This window comes from Engystomops pustulosus, chromosome 1 (genome assembly GCF_040894005.1).
Source record: "Engystomops pustulosus chromosome 1, aEngPut4.maternal, whole genome shotgun sequence".
In the NCBI taxonomy this organism is placed as follows: Eukaryota; Metazoa; Chordata; class Amphibia; order Anura; family Leptodactylidae; genus Engystomops; species Engystomops pustulosus.
The window spans coordinates 82,473,025-82,496,183 of NC_092411.1; the positions used below are offsets into that span (position 1 = coordinate 82,473,025).

Sequence of the window (23,159 nt, forward strand, 5' to 3'; positions counted from 1 at the left end):
CGAACTTTGAGGCAGATGGGCTACAGAAGCAGAAGACCACACCGGGTGCCACTCCTTTCAGCTAAGAACAGGAAACTGAGGCTGCAATTTGCACAAGCTCATCGAAATTGGACAGTAGAAGATTGGAAAAATGTTGCCTGGTCTGATGAGTCTCGATTTCTGCTGTGACATTCGGATGGTAGGGTCAGAATTTGGCGTCAACAACATGAAAGCATGGATCCATCCTGCCTTGTATCAACGGTTCAGGCTGGTGGTGGTGGTGTCATGGTGTGGGGAATATTTTCTTGCCACTCTTTGGGCCCCTTGGTACCAATTGAGCATCGTTGCAACGCCACAGCCTACCTGAGTATTGTTGCTGACCATGTCCATCCCTTTATGACCACAATTTACCCAACATCTGATGGCTACTTTCAGCAGGATAATGCGCCATGTCATAAAGCTGGAATCATCTCAGACTGGTTTCTTGAACATGACAATGAGTTCACTGTACTCAAATGGCCTCCACAGTCACCAGATCTCAATCCAATAGAGCATCTTTGGGATGTGGTGGAACGGGAGATTCGCATCATGGATGTGCAGCCCACAAATCTGCGGCAACTGTGTGATACCATCATGTCAATATGGACCAAAATCTCTGAGGAATGCTTCCAGCACCTTGTTGAATCTATGCCACGAAGAATTGAGGCAGTTCTGAAGGCAAAAGGTGGTCCAACCCGTTACTAGCATGGTGTTCCTAATAAAGTGGCTGGTGAGTGTATATATATATATATATATATATATATATATATATATATATATATATATATATATATATATATATATATATATATATATATGTATATATATATATATTTAAATATATATATATATATTGCTCAGATGGGCGAGATGATAAAAATCTACAATCATCTTTGGGAAGCTCTTGGGGAACCTCTGGTTTCTGGGATTGTCCGGGATTGCAGGGAATAAGAAGTTAGCAGAGCAGACAATGACAGAGCTTACCTAGAAAAGTGTTTGCTTCTCCTAGAGACTGTCTTGTTGTCTGGGACTGTGTGAACTGTCTGTTATTATAGGTGAGGAAACCAATTTCTAAGTATTATATCCATTTTTACTCACATGTTTGTCAGCAATGGGCTTTGTCATGAAGGACACTCCCAATACAATGATGCTGGTGGCTGCAAAAAGAATCATTGCAAAATATAGATAGTGCACTCCACAAATGATTTTTGGACAATTGCTGGGCTTCACACAACTTCCAGTGCCGTAAGCAAACTCGGTGATCATCCGTGACAGTCCAATTAATAGACCAATTATTAATCCCCAGAAAGCTCCCTGAAAGGAAAAAAACATGAAAAGAATCATCTCTAGGAATTAAATTCACACGTTGCAGATTTGTTGCAGGAGTTCCAGTTTAGTTAAGGCAATGCTACTTATGGTTAAATGGATTGGCGTTATTCTAGCTAAACGAGTGGCTCCAAAATTAAATAACTTGTTAATACTAAAACAAAGCCCTTAATAAAATCAGAATGTCAACTAGATCAGTGACACATTTCAATACTTTTCCAAAGTTAAGTGACAATAAAAATAAATTTAATCTGGCAATGGGAGTTTTTACACCCCAAAATGTGTATACACTTCACATCATTTCCCAGAACATTACTGCTACTTTGCTTTGTGTGAGACCTTATGATTACAATTGGATAGATGCAGAACCAGTTATGCCTTTACCCTTACATAACTAAGGTTAGTTACACATGGACAAATTTGTTCTGACAAACTACCTCTGTGTGTCTGCCAGATTTCTGACCCGAACTTGGAATAGCTGAACTCTGCGTGCACCAGTATTATAACTGTATATCAGACTGGCTCCAGGTTTAGGGGCCTGTTGGGTTATATAGTTGCTGCAGGCCCAGTATAATTAATTTTTTTTCTTTAACAATAAAGCCCCGGAGGCGTTATTTTGCAGTTTTTGTTTTATTTTTTGTTTTATTTTTAATTTTAAAACAACAAAAAGAAATGTAACATCTTCATACTTTGCACCTCCTCCTTGGCTTATGCCAGTACTATGCACATACTAAGGGATTAGCATCATTGAGAAGGTCCCTTTTCCCAAACCACTATTTCTAGGTACCACAACTTTTTGTTGTTCTAGTCTTTAAAGTGCCTAAAAACTATCTAAAGCTCTTGTATCTTTTGGAGCAATACCAATATTGTAATAGATGAGTAGTGTTTTCACAATTGCAGTAAATTGTATGAATGATCGGACCTGCTAGGCATCCAAAAAAATAGAAATTTTCTTTTAGAAAGTTAAAGCTTAAATCACTCCCCTCCCTTTTTCTAGAATGAATTTATAAATTAAATGCCAGATCTATTAAAGTAAAAGCCATAAGAATAAAAGCCACTTGACTATGGGGCAATTTTTATTTCTTGTCAATTCCACAGTATTTGGATTTTTTTTACAGCTTTCTATTAAACTGCACGACATTTTAAATGCTGTCTTAGGAAATACAAATTCACACCAGCTCTTTAAATGGATAAATATATGACATTTGGAATGTGGGAAATGAAAAACAGAAAAGCAAAAACTAAAAATGAACCTGAAAAAGTTTAATTATATGCCAGTACTAGTAGAAAAGGAACTTTCCCTTATAGAAGATTGTTACACCCTGAATACTTAGCTTTGAAGATGCCCTTGCCCTGGGATAGTTCTCAACTTTTGCTGCTTTTATAGTCTGCTTAGAACAGAGAATACCGTAAACTCTGGAGTAGATTTCATAGAGTAAAAAGTAGCAGAGAGCCTATTGGCACTGCTCAAGTCATTGGGGGTCATTTACTAAGTGCCCAATTCGCATTTTCCCGCCGTGTTACCCGAATATTTCCAATTTGCGCCGATTTCCCCTAAATTGCCCCAAGATTTTGGTGCACGCGATCGGATTGTGGCGCATTGGCGCTGGCATGCACGAGACGGAAATCGGTGGGCGTGGCCAAACGAAAACCCGACAGATTCGGAAAAACCGGCGCATTTAAAAAAAAAAATCTGTCGCGGAGCTTGCACTTACCTTCATTCAGACCGGCTCGGTGAACTTCAGCGTTTCGATGCTTTTCAGCGGCGGAGGAAATGCCTTAATAAATCCAGACCGGACCCGAATCCAGCGCACAGAACGCGCCGCTGGATCGCGAATGGGCCCCATTATCTGCTGACAGAAAAAGACCCTAATTGACAGATATTTCTTAATATTTAGACCTCAGACACAACTAGAAGTTTAGGTTATGGTCGACTGCATAAAAGTAGTGACATTTCTTTTTTTTTTTTTTTGGTTGTTGCATAAACTTTTGTAAATGTATAGTGCCAAAACAACCAACTTTTACTGACCGATTCATTAACTCTCTTAACGAAGATACCCAGAATGAAGACAGAGGCAATGGGTGGTCCTAAGTAACTAGTGATAGACTGCATATAATCAAACAATTGTCCACTTTGTGCTTCTTTCAGGATGGGAACCCAGGCAATGCTCACTCCAATCAGGAACACAATGAAGATTCTGAAAAAAAAAAATAGGCTGAAACATTAGAATTTTCAGTTTTTTGGTCAAAGCTATGCGAGAATTCTAGTGCAATTGACTGACCCTAACAAGAGTAGCAACCTCTCATTAGTGCTGTCTTCTGTCCGTATTGGTGCGTGGACATGTGACCCTTGAAGCAGGGTCACATGACCCACCTGGCTAATCACAGCCTTGCACAAACTGGAGCATGGCTGTGGATGCTGAGGGGCTGCAAGCTGGTTGACTGGCTGCTCAGGAGTAAATCAGCCAGCTTGCCGCTTTTTCCTGGAGTGATGGGTACCAAACCAACAATGCCGTCACTTCTTAATACTTGCTTTCAATACTTTTTTTGCTGCGTTTCACCATAACACACTAGTATAAGGACTTGTCCTCTGGATGTAGTATTCAAATAACATTTTGTAATTGAATAAGATCATGACGGAGCATGACAGGTCACTTATGATGTATTCACTTTACATATCGAATCATTAACAATGGTTAATGGATAACTACACCATTGCCATCAACTGCACAGATGCTGCTGAAAGGTCAATCAAGCATTTAATGGCTACTTAGAAAGCTTTCAGAGTAATAAAACAACTAACAACCAGGAATAAGCGCCACTGGTACTCATTCATCCTTCAGAAGCCATGTCACTAGAGAACAGTCAGGTGATGCATTGTTCATGGTCACTTACCTCCCCACTATCATCAACTCCTTCTCTGATGCCCTCTTACGGATCTTGGTGTAAATGTCCATAGTAAAGAGGGTGCTAGCACTATTGAAGATGGATGTTAAGGAACTCATGAGAGACGCCAACATCACAGACAACATCAAACCTCGTAGACCTGGGAAATCAATGTAAAATTAGCAGCGAGGAATTACACTATAGGGAAGGGACAGCAGTTAATACAAGTCAAAGTTATTAAAAGGGACAATCCCTTCCAGGGGCATAACTAGGAGAGACAGGGTCCTATAGTCCTATAGCAGGCTTCTGAATGGGGCCCCCTTTCCCACTTAAAAAATAAACATATTTGTATACTGACACATGCGAATTACAATCACACATCTATTTACTGATGCACACACATATAGAACCATACACACACATACAGTATATACACATCGCATATACAGCATATATGCATCACATATATATTATAAGCATATTATTCTATACAATGTGCAGCAAAATATGTATATACTGGTGCTCATCCTCTATTCATTAGTGTTAGATGATGTGGCCCCTAACACTGTGGGCCCCATTGCAGCTGCTATGGCTGCTACCACTGTAGTTACGCCCCTGTTCCCTTCTTATTCAGTATTAGCATATTATCGGGACAATACCACCACTATCAGATTATGTGGGTGCAACCTCTGCACCACTGCCAGTTATTAGGGAATATGAAGAACAATAGTTATATGTCCTGTGAATGTACTATGAAATTAACTCCTCTCCATAAAAAGAGGCATTGGTTGTTTCCTTATGTTTTCTATGTTTCATTAGCACTTTCCTGTATATAACCTGCACAAAGTGTGATATCTTTTCTCTAGTAACAGCCACTACACATTTTAAATGACACCTGCAGACACCTTACCATTTGGCATCAAATCAATTACGATTTTTGGGTAAGCGATGTTAGTACATCCAACTTCAGTGTCACAATACTCTTTACATTTACTGGGTACCACACAACCAACTTCATCTAGAAAAAAAGAGGTCCGAGGCATTAGAAGTGACTGTCCAATGGTAAAGTATAATTGTCTGACAAAGCTTTTGGGTTATTACTTGTGTACAAAATGCGGCTGATCATTCCTGGAAACACCATCAGAAACATGGGCAGCAGTTTAAGATATCCGCACAGGATACAGCCAGCCTTCACATGGGACATGTTCTTGGCAGAGAGACATCGCTGAACAATGACCTAGAAAGCAAATAAATACAAGTTTTCAATTATCAACATTATTTGGATAATATTTCAGTTTGGGCTTATCACATCTTTCCATTACCTGATCTGTGCACCAATACCACAGAGCCAGGATGGTGAGACCAAATATAAGGCCAGGCCATGGCATGTCTCCAGTTATGGGATCTCGGAAAAGGTGAAATGAATCCTCCCGTGGGGTGTAGCATTTTGCATCAATCTTAGTGCCATTATCATATATTTCAGTCGGAATTGCTTTCATATATTTTTCTGTAAATGCTTCATATCCTCCAACTTTATTAAAAGCTGAAAGACAGATTTTCTACAGTTAGAAGGATTGTATCAGACACTGGCTAATCTAATGGAGCTTATGTTAACAAAGAAACTAAGAAAAAATGTAACTTACCAAAGCCCATGAGGATAAATGATCCTACCAGCATGATGATGGTTTGTAGAGTATCTGTATAAATGACAGCAGCCAGACCACCTAGACAACAGACCGGACCAGTCAGCAAGCTAACAAGCAATGCGATTACATGTCACGTGATAGATGGAGTTGACCTCATTGTTTCATTATGGTTACATGAAGTCATAAGAAGTAAAAAACACACGTACATATGGAACAGAAGTGTGTGTACTTTATTGCAACAATATATGTAAATTATTTTATTTATTAATTATTTTTGACACAGTGTGCCCAAAACCTACGTTACACCTACAGTAAGTCCAACCCTTTTTTGGAAATTCATAGGGGCATTATTCCTGCAGTTGTGGCCTCATTCATGGAGCTACCAAAATAATTGCTAAGATAGTCCTAAGCACAAACAGAATGTCCGTCTGCTGGGGAAATGCATCCAGGTTGGGGGATTGAGGGGTGTATTTTTTTAGGGTGCAGTACAAGGTTCTTCCCTTGTAAGGGCAGGAGCTACACTGCGGGCAATATACTCCCCAACAGGTTTTGGTACATAGCAGTATGATATCAGCTGGAGTCCCACCCTCCTGATCTTGGGGAGTGTAGGGTTACTGTTTACTGATGCTAACCCTATACATTTGTTAACTCCTTACTACTTTGTTCAGATTTACTAACACACAGGGAGCATATAAAAGCTGGTTGCAGGTGTGTTTTTTCATGTAGCGCCTACCTGTAACAGTGTACAAGGCTGTGATCAACACTAGTATCACAATGGCTATATAGATATTTATTTTCATAGCTTGTTGGATGAAAATAGCTCCTGAGAACATGTCCGCCTGATGAATAAAAATATAAAGCAGATATATTGTAAATTGCAGAAACTTTCTCAAGAAATCATTACAATGAAAACTGGTGAGCCTACTAGTCTGGGTACAAATGTAAGAAGAACTCACAGAGATCTTGGTGAACACGTAAAGAAGTAGGGAAAGAACAGACAGGTAAACTCGAATCCGATCCCCTCCAAAACGTTTTCGTAGGTACTCTGGCATAGTCACTACCTAAGAAAAAATAGAAATGACAAAAATCTATCCTTACTGACACCAGTATGTATGTGACAAAATTTAGAGATCTCCTGAAATGCCATTTTAGTAGTTTATTATACTACCTGTGATACAACAATTCTGTAGTATCTTTCATTTAGAAGCTTTTCATTGTTAAAATTTATGAATAACTTGACAGCTGGGTGTCAGTACCTGTCCAGCAAACCGCGCAACCACAACCAGGCTTGGCGCTAGCAGACTAGGTAAGCGGTGGCGAACTCACCCTGCGACGTCATTGCGGGCTAAGGCCCTGCCTAAAGCAGATGAACCACCCTGATAAGGACAAACCCACTATCAGGAACCTAACTGACGGTACCTGAATGACCCTACAAGATGACAAGGAAGACTTACTTCGGAGCGGACATGTAACCGGAATACAGGAATAGACCAGTGTTCACACTGGTGCAAGAATACAAACACAAGACAGACAGGAAGGTGGGGTAACACTAGAAGATAAACAGTACTGAGGGACAAACAACAGATACAGGACTTCAGACGGGTTATACACAGGTCAGGTCAATATCAGGAGATATATACAGGTCAGGTCAAGATCAAACGGGTAAAATACAGGTCAGGTTCAGATACATGCAGACAAGCGGAGACAAACAAACCAGGTCAAAACCAAGATGGCTGCAAAGGTATAGACTCGGATACAATAGACAGAATAGCAAACAAGATAGCAAGAGCACTAGATACACAGGTAAGACTTGAAATAACCAGCACGGTCTGATGGGAGTAGGCAGATATATAAGGCAGTTCCCAGACACGCCTCCAGCAGCACACTGGGGAAACTGTCCATCAGGCTAGTAACCCTTGCTGGGCAGGGCTGAAATGCAAGGAGCAGGGTGTGGCTCAGTTAATCCAAACACAAGCAGTAAGCCACAGTTCGCACACAAATAAACGCCATCTATTCCGCAATGTCGGATAGTGCGACATTTAGGCACGACGTTACACTGGGTTCATACTGTCTCACAAACCTTCCCACAAACTTGGTACCACTGGATTGAACTGACATACTCAGTTCACTCTAATGATTAGAGGTTCACTCCAGGAAATCCCTCGATGGTGCAGAGGGAGCTTCTCAGACCAAACTTTCAACTGGCCTCATGCTTAATGCATACACCAGTTGTTTTTGTCTGTTTGCTATCTGATGGCACACTGACACATTCATTTTAATAGACCCATGTAGATGGGCTTTTTTCACAGATCCATGTGGAGGTAGTAGAAAACTCTCGGTGACTCTACGTCATAGACTAGATTTTCAATCGAAATCTTCAACCTGCGCTGCGAGCAAGCAAAAGACAGGTAGAGATAGTGAGTGAAAGACAGGCAGAGAGAGTAAGAAACAGGAAGGGAAAGTGAGTGAGAGACAGAGAGACATGCAGGGAGAGTGAGTGAGAGACAGACAAGGAAAGTGAGTGAGAGGCAGGAAGGGAGAGTTAGAGACAGAGAGACAGGCAGAGAGAGTAAGAAACAGGAAGGGAAAGTGAGTGAGAGACAGAGAGACATGCAGGGAGAGTGAGTGAGTGAGAGACAGGCAAGGAGAGTGAGTAAGAAACAGGAAAGGAGAGTGATTAAGAGACAGAGAGACAGGCAGGTAGAGTGAGTGAGAGGTAGGAAGGTAGAGTGAGAGACAGAGAGAAAGGCAAGGAGAGTTAGTGAGAGAAAGGCAGGGAGATTGGGTGAGAGACAGACAGAGAGATAGATACATAGATAAATATAAAATATTTTTTGTTTACCGATTCTATTGTGTTATAGCTAAGAGTAACCCCTGGATCTATGGCTAGTACACAATAAATAGCAATGTGTCAAAATTTTAGACTTTTGGCATACATTTCCTGGAGTGTAAAATCTATTTTAAAAAAATAACCCTTTGAATGTGATTAATTAGGTGGTTTAACTGATGGGACAGGAAACAGACAACCCTGTCCATCTTGTATCTGTGATCTGTACAATGCATGCATATGGCTGCCATGAGCTTGGGGCCTAGGGGGATATGCAATGTAAATGCAAATTAATAACTTTAACAACTGTCCTTATCTACTATGTGTGAAAACAACATGTGCGTGTGGTTTGCCATCATTAAAAGTACAAACATTGTCTCCCAAATAACCAATTACAATTACCACTATGTGATATGGCAAACTATGAAATAGGTTGTCTGATTTCACTACATTTTATACACTGGATTCCAGGGACTTTCTAAAATAACCTCTCTCTCTCTGTTGCAACTCCCAGCACAGGGCTGCTCCTCACTATTTCTGATGGTACGCAGAGGTTCAAAGGTGATGTAGTACAGTAAAGCTTACCATCTACATGGTGTCACAATTGAGTCCAACAGAGGCCATGCTGGACTAGAGCGTTGGAGAGGTGGAGTATTACTATATTATTTTTAGTTTCCTGGAGCCCATAGTATACACAATAATTAAACTGGGTAACCCCTTTAAATATACTGTATTTATGTATGTATATACACCTTAAACACATATACAGCAGATACATGTATACACTAATACACACATGTATGTAGTCTTCTTATCCTGGGTCAGAGTAGCTGTTGACCACATGGGGGAAGTAGACAGCAGGAAGTATAGATTAGAGTTTCCTAGATTCTGTTGTTCCCTCCTCCGACATTTCTCACCTGAGCTGCCACCTCAGCTGTGTACTGTGGAAGATGTGCACTGTTATAAACATATAATACTGCATAATGTTTAGTATAATATGTATATAACAGTGCACCTCATCTATTATTTAGTGGGGCAGGTGAGTGTGCAGCTGCTATGGCTGCTACCCCCATTATTAAAAATAATTTTCAAAAAAGCCAACACTTACCCCTGCTTTGACATAGATTGGTACAAAAATCCATCCTAGAAGAACCACCATTACCAGAGCCTAAATGAAAAATTAGAAACACTGTGAGGGAAATGTATCACTATTTTCAGCTTGTTGAGTGCTTTCTTTAGCGCTCAGCTAGTGTCCTTTTTTGCAACCAATTTATTTTATTTCTGGTTTTGCAGCAAAATGCAAATATTTCCACAAAAAGTTGCACACTAGTGAATTTTGCTGTGAAATCTGCAACATTTTGGTCACAAAGCCCATTGATTACTGTGACATATTAGTAGCAGCGAGGTAGAGTGCACTTTGCTCAAGTGTCGCAACAAACAAGTGATTAAACCACCTTGCCCGAAACGTATGTTAGAGCCACATCCTAAAGTGGACATACCATAATGTAGGCGTCCTGGTTCAGGAACAACCTCCGTTCACGCAGTGTTCCGCGTGCTGCGCGAAGAATAGACGCTGCGCGCACCCGGCAGTGCAGACACATGATGCCAGGAGCGTGCAGCAGCCACAGCTAGGCTCGTACACGCATATATAGAAAGGCATCTCTTCTCTGACACCCTCCACTGCTGATTGGATGGTGTCAGAGGATGTTAGTAGAATCACCCCCCACCCTCACCCGTGCTGCAGCTCCTCCTCTCTGAAGATACAGCACTGGGAATGTTCAGATAGTCAGTCACTCCATCTACTGTGACTAGAGTGCTTAACAATGCAGGCCACAACCTCAAATCCAAAATTTACAGTAGTGTCCACTCTTGTATATAACCCCCTCTCACATGGCTTGTGTCCATGTGGATTTGCATTTGCAACAAAGGTTGCACCTGCCAGGACAGGAAAAACTATAAAAATTATACACCAAAGGAAAAAATCTAGGATACATGTCCCCAAAAGATATCTTCTTATATTCTTATATATTATATTCGAATGCTACCTAATAATCAATGAACTAAATAAGAAAATCGTTTCTATTTGACAACAATGTTAATTGTAATACTATTATAGAAAATAGTGTATCTATTAACCTCGTTGTTTCAAGTATCAATCTTTCCATTTTAATCCACAATTTTTCTATTACAAATCAATTTGTTCAACATTCTGTCAATTCTTTAAAAAAAAAACCTTTACAACCAACAGGAGAGTTACTTTATACACACAACAGTGGTGGTAGTATTATTTTTATGAGACCTATAAGCGCAGCTCTAGATAATAACAACTCATTCCAAACATGTATCAAATCCTCATAAATATCATACTGTCAAAAGACTGCTGACTCAACTTGAACATTTAAACATAAGTTAAGCAATACTGATTTATTACAGTTTATCATTAATCCAGAATAAGACTCAAACTTTGAAACTATTCTAATCACTTCCTCAAGATGCATCTCAATGTAATGTAGCAAGCTCACTGCTATTGGGGTGTATGGCAGTAACACTGTGCAGGGAACACCTGTAGAGATGCCAGGCAAGTATGGAAAACACATAAAACAGGGGTCGGGAACCTAAGGCTCGCGAGCCAGATATGGCTCTTTTGATGGCCGCATCTGGCTCGCAGCCGGGGCTCCTATCCAGGGGCTTAACTACAGCCGCAGCAACTGCTAATATGCCTGCCAAGACCAGGCTGTTGTGCCCCCGGCTGTAGTTATGCCCCTGGATGTATTCTGCAGAGCAGCGCAGGTTCCGCGGGGTTAATTCAGCGGCGGCACCTCTCTCTCCCTCCCTGCAGCAGTCTCCTCGTGTGTGAGAGGGAGGGGAGGAGACTGTCTGCCTGCAGCCAATCCCCGCGCTGGATGTAGCAGCGCGGGAGATTCAGACAGAGGAGACCAGAGAGCTGCACACTCCGGAGACATGAAGGAGAAGGAGTCAGCAGCCCGGAATCAGCCAGAGCTAAGTGCTCCCTCCCCCCAGTGTCTCCTCACACTCTGCCTTAACCCCTTAGTGTCCTGTGTGCAGCTATGAAGCTCTCCTGAGACCCCTCTGCATCATCCTCACATATCTTCCCCCACCACTGCATTTCTACATTAATGTGAGGTTATGCAGCAGCTTAGACACATGTTGGCATCTGTATAGGGATGTTCTGCATTGGTTGGCGTCTGTATAGGGATGTTCTGCATTGGTTGGCGTCTGTATAGGGATGTTCTGCAGCGGTTGGCGTCTGTATAGGGATGTTCTGCAGCGGTTGGCGTCTGTATAGGGATGTTCTGCAGCAGTTGGCGTCTGTATAGGGAAGTTCTGCATTGGTTGGCGTCTGTATAGGGATGTTCTGCATTGGTTGGCGTCTGTATAGGGATGTTCTGCATTGGTTGGCGTCTGTATAGGGATGTTCTGCATTGGTTGGCGTCTGTATAGGGATGTTCTGCATTGGTTGGCGTCTGTATAGGGATGTTCTGCATTGGTTGGCGTCTGTATAGGGATGTTCTGCAGCGGTTGGCGTCTGTATAGGGATGTTCTGCAGCGGTTGGCGTCTGTATAAGGATGTTCTGCAGCGGTTGGCGTCTGTATAAGGATGTTCTGCAGCGGTTGGCGTCTGTATAAGGATGTTCTGTAGCGGTTGGCGTCTGTATAGGGATGTTCTGCATTGGTTGGCGTCTGTATAGGGATGTTCTGCATTGGTTGGCGTCTGTATAGGGATGTTCTGCATTGGTTGGCGTCTGTATAGGGATGTTCTGCATTGGTTGGCGTTTGTATAGGGATGTTCTGCAGCGGTTGGCGTCTGTATAGGGATGTTCTGCAGCGGTTGGCGTCTGTATAGGGATGTTCTGCATTGGTTGGCGTCTGTATAGGGATCTTCTGCATTGGTTGGCGTCTGTATAGGGATGTTCTGCATTGGTTGGCGTCTGTATAGGGATGTTCTGCAGCGGTTGGCGTCTGTATAGGGATGTTCTGCATTGGTTGGCGTCTGTATAGGGATGTTCTGCAGCGGTTGGCGTCTGTATAAGGATGTTCTGCAGCGGTTGGCGTCTGTATAAGGATGTTCTGCAGCGGTTGGCGTCTGTATAAGGATGTTCTGTAGCGGTTGGCGTCTGTATAGGGATGTTCTGCATTGGTTGGCGTCTGTATAGGGATGTTCTGCATTGGTTGGCGTCTGTATAGGGATGTTCTGCATTGGTTGGCGTCTGTATAGGGATGTTCTGCATTGGTTGGCGTTTGTATAGGGATGTTCTGCAGCGGTTGGCGCCTGTATAGGGATGTTCTGCAGCGGTTGGCGTCTGTATAGGGATGTTCTGCAGCAGTTGGCGTCTGTATAGGGATGTTCTGCATTGGTTGGCGTCTGTATAGGGATGTTCTGCATTGGTTGGCGTCTGTATAGGGATGTTCTGCATTGGTTGGCGTCTGTATAGGGATGTTCTGCATTGGTTGGCGTTTGTATAGGGATGTTCTGCAGCGGTTGGCGCCTGTATAGGGATGTTCTGCAGCGGTTGGCGTCTGTATAGGGATGTTCTGCAGCAGTTGGCGTCTGTATAGGGATGTTCTGCATTGGTTGGCGTCTGTATAGGGATGTTCTGCATTGGTTGGCGTCTGTATAGGGATGTTCTGCAGCGGTTGGCGTCTGTATAGGGATGTTCTGCATTGGTTGGCGTCTGTATAGGGATGTTCTGCATTGGTTGGCGTCTGTATAGGGATGTTCTGCAGCGGTTGGCATCTGTATAAGGATGTTCTGTAGCGGTTGGCGTCTGTATAAGGATGTTCTGTAGCGGTTGGCGTCTGTATAAGGATGTTCTGCAGCGGTTGGCGTCTGTATAAGGATGTTCTGTAGCGGTTGGCGTCTGTATAAGGATGTTCTGCAGCGGTTGGCGTCTGTATGGGGATGTTCTGCAGCGGTTGGCGTCTGTATAGGGATGTTCTGCAGCGGTTGGCGTCTGTATAGGGATGTTCTGCATTGGTTGGCGTCTGTATAGGGATGTTCTGCATTGGTTGGCGTCTGTATAGGGATGTTCTGCAGCGGTTGGCGTCTGTATAAGGATGTTCTGTAGCGGTTGGCGTCTGTATAAGGATGTTCTGCATTGGTTGGCGTCTGTATAGGGATGTTCTGCAGTGGTTGGCGTCTGTATGGGGATGTTCTGTAGCGGTTGGCGTCTGTATAAGGATGTTCTGCAGCGGTTGGCGTCTGTATGGGGATGTTCTGCAGCGGTTGGCGTCTGTATAGGGATGTTCTGCATTGGTTGGCGTCTGTATAAGGATGTTCTGCAGCGGTTGGCGTCTGTATGGGGATGTTCTGCAGCGGTTGGCGTCTGTATGGGGATGTTCTGCAGCGGTTGGCGTCTGTATGGGGATGTTCTGCATTGGTTGGCGTCTGTATAGGGATGTTCTGCATTGGTTGGCGTCTGTATGGGGATGTTCTGCATTGGTTGGCGTCTGTATGGGGATGTTCTGCATTGGTTGGCGTCTGTATAGGGATGTTCTGCATTGGTTGGCGTCTGTATAAGGATGTTCTGCAGCGGTTGGCGTCTGTATAAGGATGTTCTGCAGCGGTTGGCGTCTGTATAAGGATGTTCTGCAGCGGTTGGCGTCTGTATGGGGATGTTCTGCAGCGGTTGGCGTCTGTATAGGGATGTTCTGCATTGGTTGGCGTCTGTATAGGAATGTTCTGCATTGGTTGGCGTCTGTATAGGGATGTTCTGCATTGGTTGGCGTCTGTATAGGGATGTTCTGCAGCGGTTGGCGTCTGTATAGGGATGTTCTGCAGCGGTTGGCGTCTGTATAGGGATGTTCTGCAGCGGTTGGCGTCTGTATAGGGATGTTCTGCAGCGGTTGGCATCTGTATGGGGATGTACTGCAGCGGCTGTCGTCTGTATGGGGATGTTCTGCAGCGGCTGTCGTCTGTATGGGGATGTTCTGCAGCGGTTGGCTCATGTATAGGGACAAGCTCGAATGTAAATTATCTATTTTTTATTTTACAGGGAATTACAATTGTTTTGGTCCAGTGGAAGCTTAGTACGGGGGGAGAGGAACACTCCTTGCTGTACTAATGACTGCTGGAGCCATTGTTCTGTCAGTGTCCCTTTAAGCATATTGTACGGCTCTCGCAGAATTATATTTTAAAATATATGGCGCTTATGGCTCTCTCAGCCAAAAAGGTTCCTGACCCCTGACATAAAAGAAAGAAAAACACAGACATCCATTGGGGGACATGTATCATAGTTTTTTTTTCTTTGGTGAATTTTTGAGACATTTGGCTGGTCTTTTTTGCGCCTTATGTATGATCATGTCTTTTTACTTGTGATACATGTTCAGTTTTTCCTATCCTGGCAGGCGTCTTTTTGAGACTTTTTGTTGCAAATGTCTCAAATCCACATGGACACAAGCCATGTGAAGGGGTTATATGCAGGAGTGGAAACTACTGTTAATTTTGGATTTGAGTCCTGCATTTTTAAGCACTCTAGTCAGACCCCACGGAGATGATGACATATGAGGCTTCGGTCACACATGATGTTAAGGTTGCGTTTTGATTGCATTTTAGTTGCATTTTGTCTAATTAGGCGTTACGCCTAATTACATTACTGTTAACATTTGCATTCACAAAACGCATAGCAAACGTGATTTTAACACATGCGTTAACATCACATTTATATTTTGTTTTGTAAATGCAAATGTTAACAGTAATGTAATTAGGCAGATCACGTCTCCTCAGGTGTTGTAATATGTTTCAAAACGCAATCAAAATGCAACCTGTGATCGCATCATTAGAAGTTACCAATACAATAAAAACCAATAAAAAAATGTAAATGCAAAAATTTCGGAATTTTCAAAAAGCAGGTTACTGTGCAAAATTTTAAACATTTAAAGCATGTGAAATAATTTTGGACCTGTCCTGGACTAGGTGCAGATTTGTGCCTGAAAAGTCTCAAAAATAAGCAAAAAAAGTAATACATAAATGAAAAGTTGCACAGAACATCTGGAAAACAAAGATACATAAGGCACACTGCACAAGGTGCAGACCAAGTTGCACTTTTAAAATGTCAGCAAAAGTCGCAGTAAAAAGTCGCAAAAACGCCAAAAGCCGCAAAAATGGGACAATTTAACTAGCAGAAATAAAGATACATGTCCCCCAATGAGTTCTATTCAAATCATTCCGTTTATTTAAATTCCATTAAAAAGATTGTTGACATAGATACAGAGATACACCATGTCCACTAGTTTTTTCTTTGTCTCCATGTTCACAAGCTTTTTAATGGGATTGAAATACAGTAATCTACATGATTTTAATGGAAGTCATTGAATTCTGGTGTTATGCCTACTAGCATGTGTTTTCCATAATGAAAAATTTAGATTCTCCAAAGTTACCGCCACTCCAAGCTCCAAGCTCAGCGAGGCATATTTCTCAAAGTTCCAGTTATACTTAAGTCAAGCTTTATCTTGAAGTAAGAGGTCACTTCTGATCGCTAAGCTTTATATATTTTTCATTGGTTAATGCTTTAAGACAGGGGTCGGGAACCTATGGCTCGCGAGCCAGATATGGCTCTTTTGATGGCCGCATCTGGCTCGCAGCCGGGGCTCCTATCCAGGGGCTTAACTACAGCCGCAGCAACTGCTAATATGCCTGCCAAGACCAGGCTGTTGTGCCCCCGGCCAGAGGTCGCATTAACGCCTCACCACGCGTCATAGACGCGTGATGAGGCGCCATTACCCCCCAAAATAATTGCCATGCGTAAAAGAACGCATGGCAATTATTCCCTGTAGCGCGCAGGCTGAGCGGTTCAGCACGCGCTGCAAATGAGGGAAATGTCTATCGAGCGATCGCAGCGCGCGCTGGACCGCTCAGCAGGACACGTGACTCAGTGTCAGGGGCGGTCAGGAGAGACCCGGAGCGAGCGCGCAGCCCCCAGGGGGAGGCATGTGGGCAGCGGGGCTGCCGCTCCCCGTCCTGCTCCAAACGCTGCCTGCGTTTATGTGATCGACAGGACCGGGTGAGTGTGTGCCGTGTCCTGCTTGGATCACCAATATGTTATCAGATGGGAAGCTTTTGGAGAGCGGATGACGCCACAGTCTGCAGCGGGTGATAACAACGGCCTCCGAAAATAATTGGATATATATTTAATGAGCTCCCGGACGCCTCCAATCATTGACTGCTGTGCACAGGGGGCGCTCTATCTGCACATCTCCCTCCGGAGGTTCATAGGGGGGTATAGATGGCTGCTCAGGGCACATTATACATTTGTGTTAAATTCACTCAAAATGTAATAAATCGGAGGTGTCTGAGGCTCATGGGAGTCGCTTATCCATAGGTGTTTCCCTGCTGCTTCTAATATCAGTAGGTGGGAAATCCTTGCAATTCCCGCATACACATGCATGCTCAGCTTTGAGTGGAGTAATGCCCAGTCAGACTCAGGCATATGTATTCGATGTCAGAAATTGGCAGGTTTGGGGACCGTCTGATGTGTTTGGGGGTCCTCCTGCACAATTGCAAATGTTCAGAGGGGGGATTGTGCATGTTGGATTTAACCCCTTAAGGACGGAGGGTTTTTCGGCTAATTTCTCGCTCTCCAACTTCAAAAATCCATAACTTTTTCATTTTTACGTGTACAGACCTGTGTGAGGGCTTATTTTGTGCGTAACAAATTTTACTTTCCCGTAATGTTATTTATTTTAACATGCCGTGTACTGCGAAGCTGAAAAAAAATTCCAAATGTGGAAAAATTGAAAAAAAACCGCACGTGCGTCACGTTCTTGTGGGCTCAGTTTTTACGACTTTCACTCTTCACTCCAAATAATACGCCTACTTTATTCTTTGGTTCGGTGCGATCGCGGTGATACCAAATTTATATAGGTTTTATTGTGTTTTAATACATTTTCAAAAATTAAACGAATGTGTACAAAAAAGAAAAAAAAATTTTTGCCATCTTCTGACGCTAATAACTTTTTCATACTTTGGCGCACGGAAATGTGTGAGGGGTCATTTTTTGCGAAATGAGGCGACGTTTTCATTGCTACCATTTTGAGGTCTGTGCGACATTTTGATCATTTTTTATTTCATTTTTTATGTTATGTAAAAAGGTGTAAAAGTCGCATTTCGGACATTTGGGCGCCATTTCCCGCCTCGGAGGTCACCGCCGGCCGTAACCGTTTTTATATTTTGATAGATCGGGCATTTTGGGACGCGGCGATACCTAATATGTCTGTGATTTTTACTGTTTGTTATGTTTTATATCCGTTCTAGGGAAAGGGGGGTGATTTGAACTTTTAATATTTTATTAATTTTTTTTATTTTTTAAACTTTTTTTTTTCTTTTTTTTTTCACTATTTTTTAGACCATCTAGGGTACATTAACCCTAGATGGTCAGATCGCTCCTACCATATACTGCAATACTACAGTATTGCAATATATGGCATTTTTGCAGGTCATACATTACAATGAGCCACTGGCTCATTGTAACGAACCTGCATAAACCATGTAGCCTCGTGTCAAAAGAAGACCCGAGGCTACCATGGTAACCGATCGCCGCCCCCCGATGACGTTTGGGGGCGTGGCGATCAAAAAAAGATGGCGGCGCCCGCGCGCCGCCGTCTTTTAAACGCCGCCCGCGACTTTGCGGGCGGCGTTTACAGGGTTAATAGCCGCGATCGGTGCAAGCACCGACCGCGGTTATTAGCGGTGGGGGTTTTGTGCAAAATGCAAAAACCCCCACCTCTGTATGAAGAGGACTCAGCCCGTGAGCCCTCTTCATACATCCCTTATACCTCTGCGCCGTAGAGCTACGGCGCAGAGCGTTAAGGGGTTAAAGGGGTTCGCCGTGTCCTGTTTGAGTGTGCCGTGTCCTGTGAGCGTGTGCCGTGTCCTGTGAGCGACCAGTGTGTGCGCGCTATGTGTGCGGTGTATTACCGAAATTTTCATACTCCTCCTCGGGTAAAAATACTCCTCAAAAATTGTGAGAGGAGTATTTTTACCCTTCTGGAAAAATGTTAGTGCGACCTCTGCCCCCGGCTGTAGTTATGCCCCTGGATGTATTCTGCAGAGCAGCGCAGGTTCCGCGGGGTTAATTCAGCGGCGGCACCTCTCTCTCCCTCCCTGCAGCAGTCTCCTCGTGTGTGAGAGGGAGGGGAGGAGACTGTCTGCCTGCAGCCAATCCCCGCGCTGGATGTAGCAGCGCGGGAGATTCAGACAGAGGAGACCAGAGAGCTGCACACTCCGGAGACATGAAGGAGAAGGAGTCAGCAGCCCGGAATCAGCCAGAGCTAAGTGCTCCCTCCCCCCAGTGTCTCCTCACACTCTGCCTTAACCCCTTAGTGTCCTGTGTGCAGCTATGAAGCTCTCCTGAGACCCCTCTGCATCATCCTCACATATCTTCCCCCACCACTGCATTTCTACATTAATGTGAGGTTATGCAGCAGCTTAGACACATGTTGGCATCTGTATAGGGATGTTCTGCATTGGTTGGCGTCTGTATAGGGATGTTCTGCATTGGTTGGCGTCTGTATAGGGATGTTCTGCAGCGGTTGGCGTCTGTATAGGGATGTTCTGCAGCGGTTGGCGTCTGTATAGGGATGTTCTGCAGCAGTTGGCGTCTGTATAGGGATGTTCTGCATTGGTTGGCGTCTGTATAGGGATGTTCTGCATTGGTTGGCGTCTGTATAGGGATGTTCTGCATTGGTTGGCGTCTGTATAGGGATGTTCTGCAGCGGTTGGCGTCTGTATAGGGATGTTCTGCATTGGTTGGCGTCTGTATAGGGATGTTCTGCAGCGGTTGGCGTCTGTATAAGGATGTTCTGCAGCGGTTGGCGTCTGTATAAGGATGTTCTGCAGCGGTTGGCGTCTGTATAAGAATGTTCTGTAGCGGTTGGCGTCTGTATAGGGATGTTCTGCATTGGTTGGCGTCTGTATAGGGATGTTCTGCATTGGTTGGCGTCTGTATAGGGATGTTCTGCAGCGGTTGGCGTCTGTATAGGGATGTTCTGCATTGGTTGGCGTTTGTATAGGGATGTTCTGCAGCGGTTGGCGTCTGTATAGGGATGTTCTGCAGCGGTTGGCGTCTGTATAGGGATGTTCTGCAGCAGTTGGCGTCTGTATAGGGATGTTCTGCATTGGTTGGCGTCTGTATAGGGATCTTCTGCATTGGTTGGCGTCTGTATAGGGATGTTCTGCAGCGGTTGGCGTCTGTATAGGGATGTTCTGCATTGGTTGGCGTCTGTATAGGGATGTTCTGCAGCGGTTGGCGTCTGTATAAGGATGTTCTGCAGCGGTTGGCGTCTGTATAAGGATGTTCTGCAGCGGTTGGCGTCTGTATAAGGATGTTCTGTAGCGGTTGGCGTCTGTATAGGGATGTTCTGCATTGGTTGGCGTCTGTATAGGGATGTTCTGCATTGGTTGGCGTCTGTATAGGGATGTTCTGCATTGGTTGGCGTCTGTATAGGGATGTTCTGCATTGGTTGGCGTTTGTATAGGGATGTTCTGCAGCGGTTGGCGCCTGTATAGGGATGTTCTGCAGCGGTTGGCGTCTGTATAGGGATGTTCTGCAGCAGTTGGCGTCTGTATAGGGATGTTCTGCATTGGTTGGCGTCTGTATAGGGATGTTCTGCATTGGTTGGCGTCTGTATAGGGATGTTCTGCAGCGGTTGGCGTCTGTATAGGGATGTTCTGCATTGGTTGGCGTCTGTATAGGGATGTTCTGCAGCGGTTGGCGTCTGTATAAGGATGTTCTGTAGCGGTTGGCGTCTGTATAAGGATGTTCTGTAGCGGTTGGCGTCTGTATAAGGATGTTCTGCAGCGGTTGGCGTCTGTATAAGGATGTTCTGTAGCGGTTGGCGTCTGTATAAGGATGTTCTGCATTGGTTGGCGTCTGTATAGGGATGTTCTGCAGCGGTTGGCGTCTGTATGGGGATGTTCTGTAGCGGTTGGCGTCTGTATAAGGATGTTCTGCAGCGGTTGGCGTCTGTATGGGGATGTTCTGCAGCGGTTGGCGTCTGTATAGGGATGTTCTGCAGCGGTTGGCGTCTGTATAGGGATGTTCTGCATTGGTTGGCGTCTGTATAGGGATGTTCTGCATTGGTTGGCGTCTGTATAGGGATGTTCTGCAGCGGTTGGCGTCTGTATAAGGATGTTCTGTAGCGGTTGGCGTCTGTATAAGGATGTTCTGCAGCGGTTGGCGTCTGTATGGGGATGTTCTGCAGCGGTTGGCGTCTGTATAGGGATGTTCTGCAGCGGTTGGCGTCTGTATAGGGATGTTCTGCATTGGTTGGCGTCTGTATAGGGATGTTCTGCATTGGTTGGCGTCTGTATAGGGATGTTCTGCAGCGGTTGGCGTCTGTATAAGGATGTTCTGTAGCGGTTGGCGTCTGTATAAGGATGTTCTGCATTGGTTGGCGTCTGTATAGGGATGTTCTGCAGTGGTTGGCGTCTGTATGGGGATGTTCTGTAGCGGTTGGCGTCTGTATAAGGATGTTCTGCAGCGGTTGGCGTCTGTATGGGGATGTTCTGCAGCGGTTGGCGTCTGTATAGGGATGTTCTGCATTGGTTGGCGTCTGTATAAGGATGTTCTGCAGCGGTTGGCGTCTGTATGGGGATGTTCTGCAGCGGTTGGCGTCTGTATGGGGATGTTCTGCAGCGGTTGGCGTCTGTATGGGGATGTTCTGCATTGGTTGGCGTCTGTATAGGGATGTTCTGCATTGGTTGGCGTCTGTATGGGGATGTTCTGCATTGGTTGGCGTCTGTATGGGGATGTTCTGCATTGGTTGGCGTCTGTATAGGGATGTTCTGCATTGGTTGGCGTCTGTATAAGGATGTTCTGCAGCGGTTGGCGTCTGTATAAGGATGTTCTGCAGCGGTTGGCGTCTGTATAAGGATGTTCTGCAGCGGTTGGCGTCTGTATGGGGATGTTCTGCAGCGGTTGGCGTCTGTATAGGGATGTTCTGCATTGGTTGGCGTCTGTATAGGAATGTTCTGCATTGGTTGGCGTCTGTATAGGGATGTTCTGCATTGGTTGGCGTCTGTATAGGGATGTTCTGCAGCGGTTGGCGTCTGTATAGGGATGTTCTGCAGCGGTTGGCGTCTGTATAGGGATGTTCTGCAGCGGTTGGCGTCTGTATAGGGATGTTCTGCAGCGGTTGGCATCTGTATGGGGATGTACTGCAGCGGCTGTCGTCTGTATGGGGATGTTCTGCAGCGGCTGTCGTCTGTATGGGGATGTTCTGCAGCGGTTGGCTCATGTATAGGGACAAGCTCGAATGTAAATTATCTATTTTTTATTTTACAGGGAATTACAATTGTTTTGGTCCAGTGGAAGCTTAGTACGGGGGGAGAGGAACACTCCTTGCTGTACTAATGACTGCTGGAGCCATTGTTCTGTCAGTGTCCCTTTAAGCATATTGTACGGCTCTCGCAGAATTATATTTTAAAATATATGGCGCTTATGGCTCTCTCAGCCAAAAAGGTTCCTGACCCCTGACATAAAAGAAAGAAAAACACAGACATCCATTGGGGGACATGTATCATAGTTTTTTTTTCTTTGGTGAATTTTTGAGACATTTGGCTGGTCTTTTTTGCGCCTTATGTATGATCATGTCTTTTTACTTGTGATACATGTTCAGTTTTTCCTATCCTGGCAGGCGTCTTTTTGAGACTTTTTGTTGCAAATGTCTCAAATCCACATGGACACAAGCCATGTGAAGGGGTTATATGCAGGAGTGGAAACTACTGTTAATTTTGGATTTGAGTCCTGCATTTTTAAGCACTCTAGTCAGACCCCACGGAGATGATGACATATGAGGCTTCGGTCACACATGATGTTAAGGTTGCGTTTTGATTGCATTTTAGTTGCATTTTGTCTAATTAGGCGTTACGCCTAATTACATTACTGTTAACATTTGCATTCACAAAACGCATAGCAAACGTGATTTTAACACATGCGTTAACATCACATTTATATTTTGTTTTGTAAATGCAAATGTTAACAGTAATGTAATTAGGCAGATCACGTCTCCTCAGGTGTTGTAATATGTTTCAAAACGCAATCAAAATGCAACCTGTGATCGCATCATTAGAAGTTACCAATACAATAAAAACCAATAAAAAAATGTAAATGCAAAAATTTCGGAATTTTCAAAAAGCAGGTTACTGTGCAAAATTTTAAACATTTAAAGCATGTGAAATAATTTTGGACCTGTCCTGGACTAGGTGCAGATTTGTGCCTGAAAAGTCTCAAAAATAAGCAAAAAAAGTAATACATAAATGAAAAGTTGCACAGAACATCTGGAAAACAAAGATACATAAGGCACACTGCACAAGGTGCAGACCAAGTTGCACTTTTAAAATGTCAGCAAAAGTCGCAGTAAAAAGTCGCAAAAACGCCAAAAGCCGCAAAAATGGGACAATTTAACTAGCAGAAATAAAGATACATGTCCCCCAATGA

The 23,159-nt window shown here is 44.0% G+C and overlaps 1 protein-coding gene across 1 annotated transcript in view; it reads right to left on the minus strand.

The window, feature by feature from the left end:
• Positions 1–23,159, minus strand: part of LOC140126317 (sodium/glucose cotransporter 1-like) — a 41,485-nt gene that overhangs the window by 7,737 nt on the left and 10,589 nt on the right. The window contains exons 4-13 of the mRNA XM_072145606.1: positions 9,812–9,871; positions 6,833–6,937; positions 6,610–6,715; positions 5,874–5,954; positions 5,553–5,773; positions 5,332–5,467; positions 5,141–5,248; positions 4,240–4,390; positions 3,374–3,542; positions 1,117–1,332 (exon numbers count right to left, since the gene is read on the minus strand). Coding sequence (XP_072001707.1) covers positions 1,117–1,332; positions 3,374–3,542; positions 4,240–4,390; positions 5,141–5,248; positions 5,332–5,467; positions 5,553–5,773; positions 5,874–5,954; positions 6,610–6,715; positions 6,833–6,937; positions 9,812–9,871 — 1,353 coding nt within the window. The remainder of the gene's footprint in view (positions 1–1,116; positions 1,333–3,373; positions 3,543–4,239; positions 4,391–5,140; positions 5,249–5,331; positions 5,468–5,552; positions 5,774–5,873; positions 5,955–6,609; positions 6,716–6,832; positions 6,938–9,811; positions 9,872–23,159) is intronic.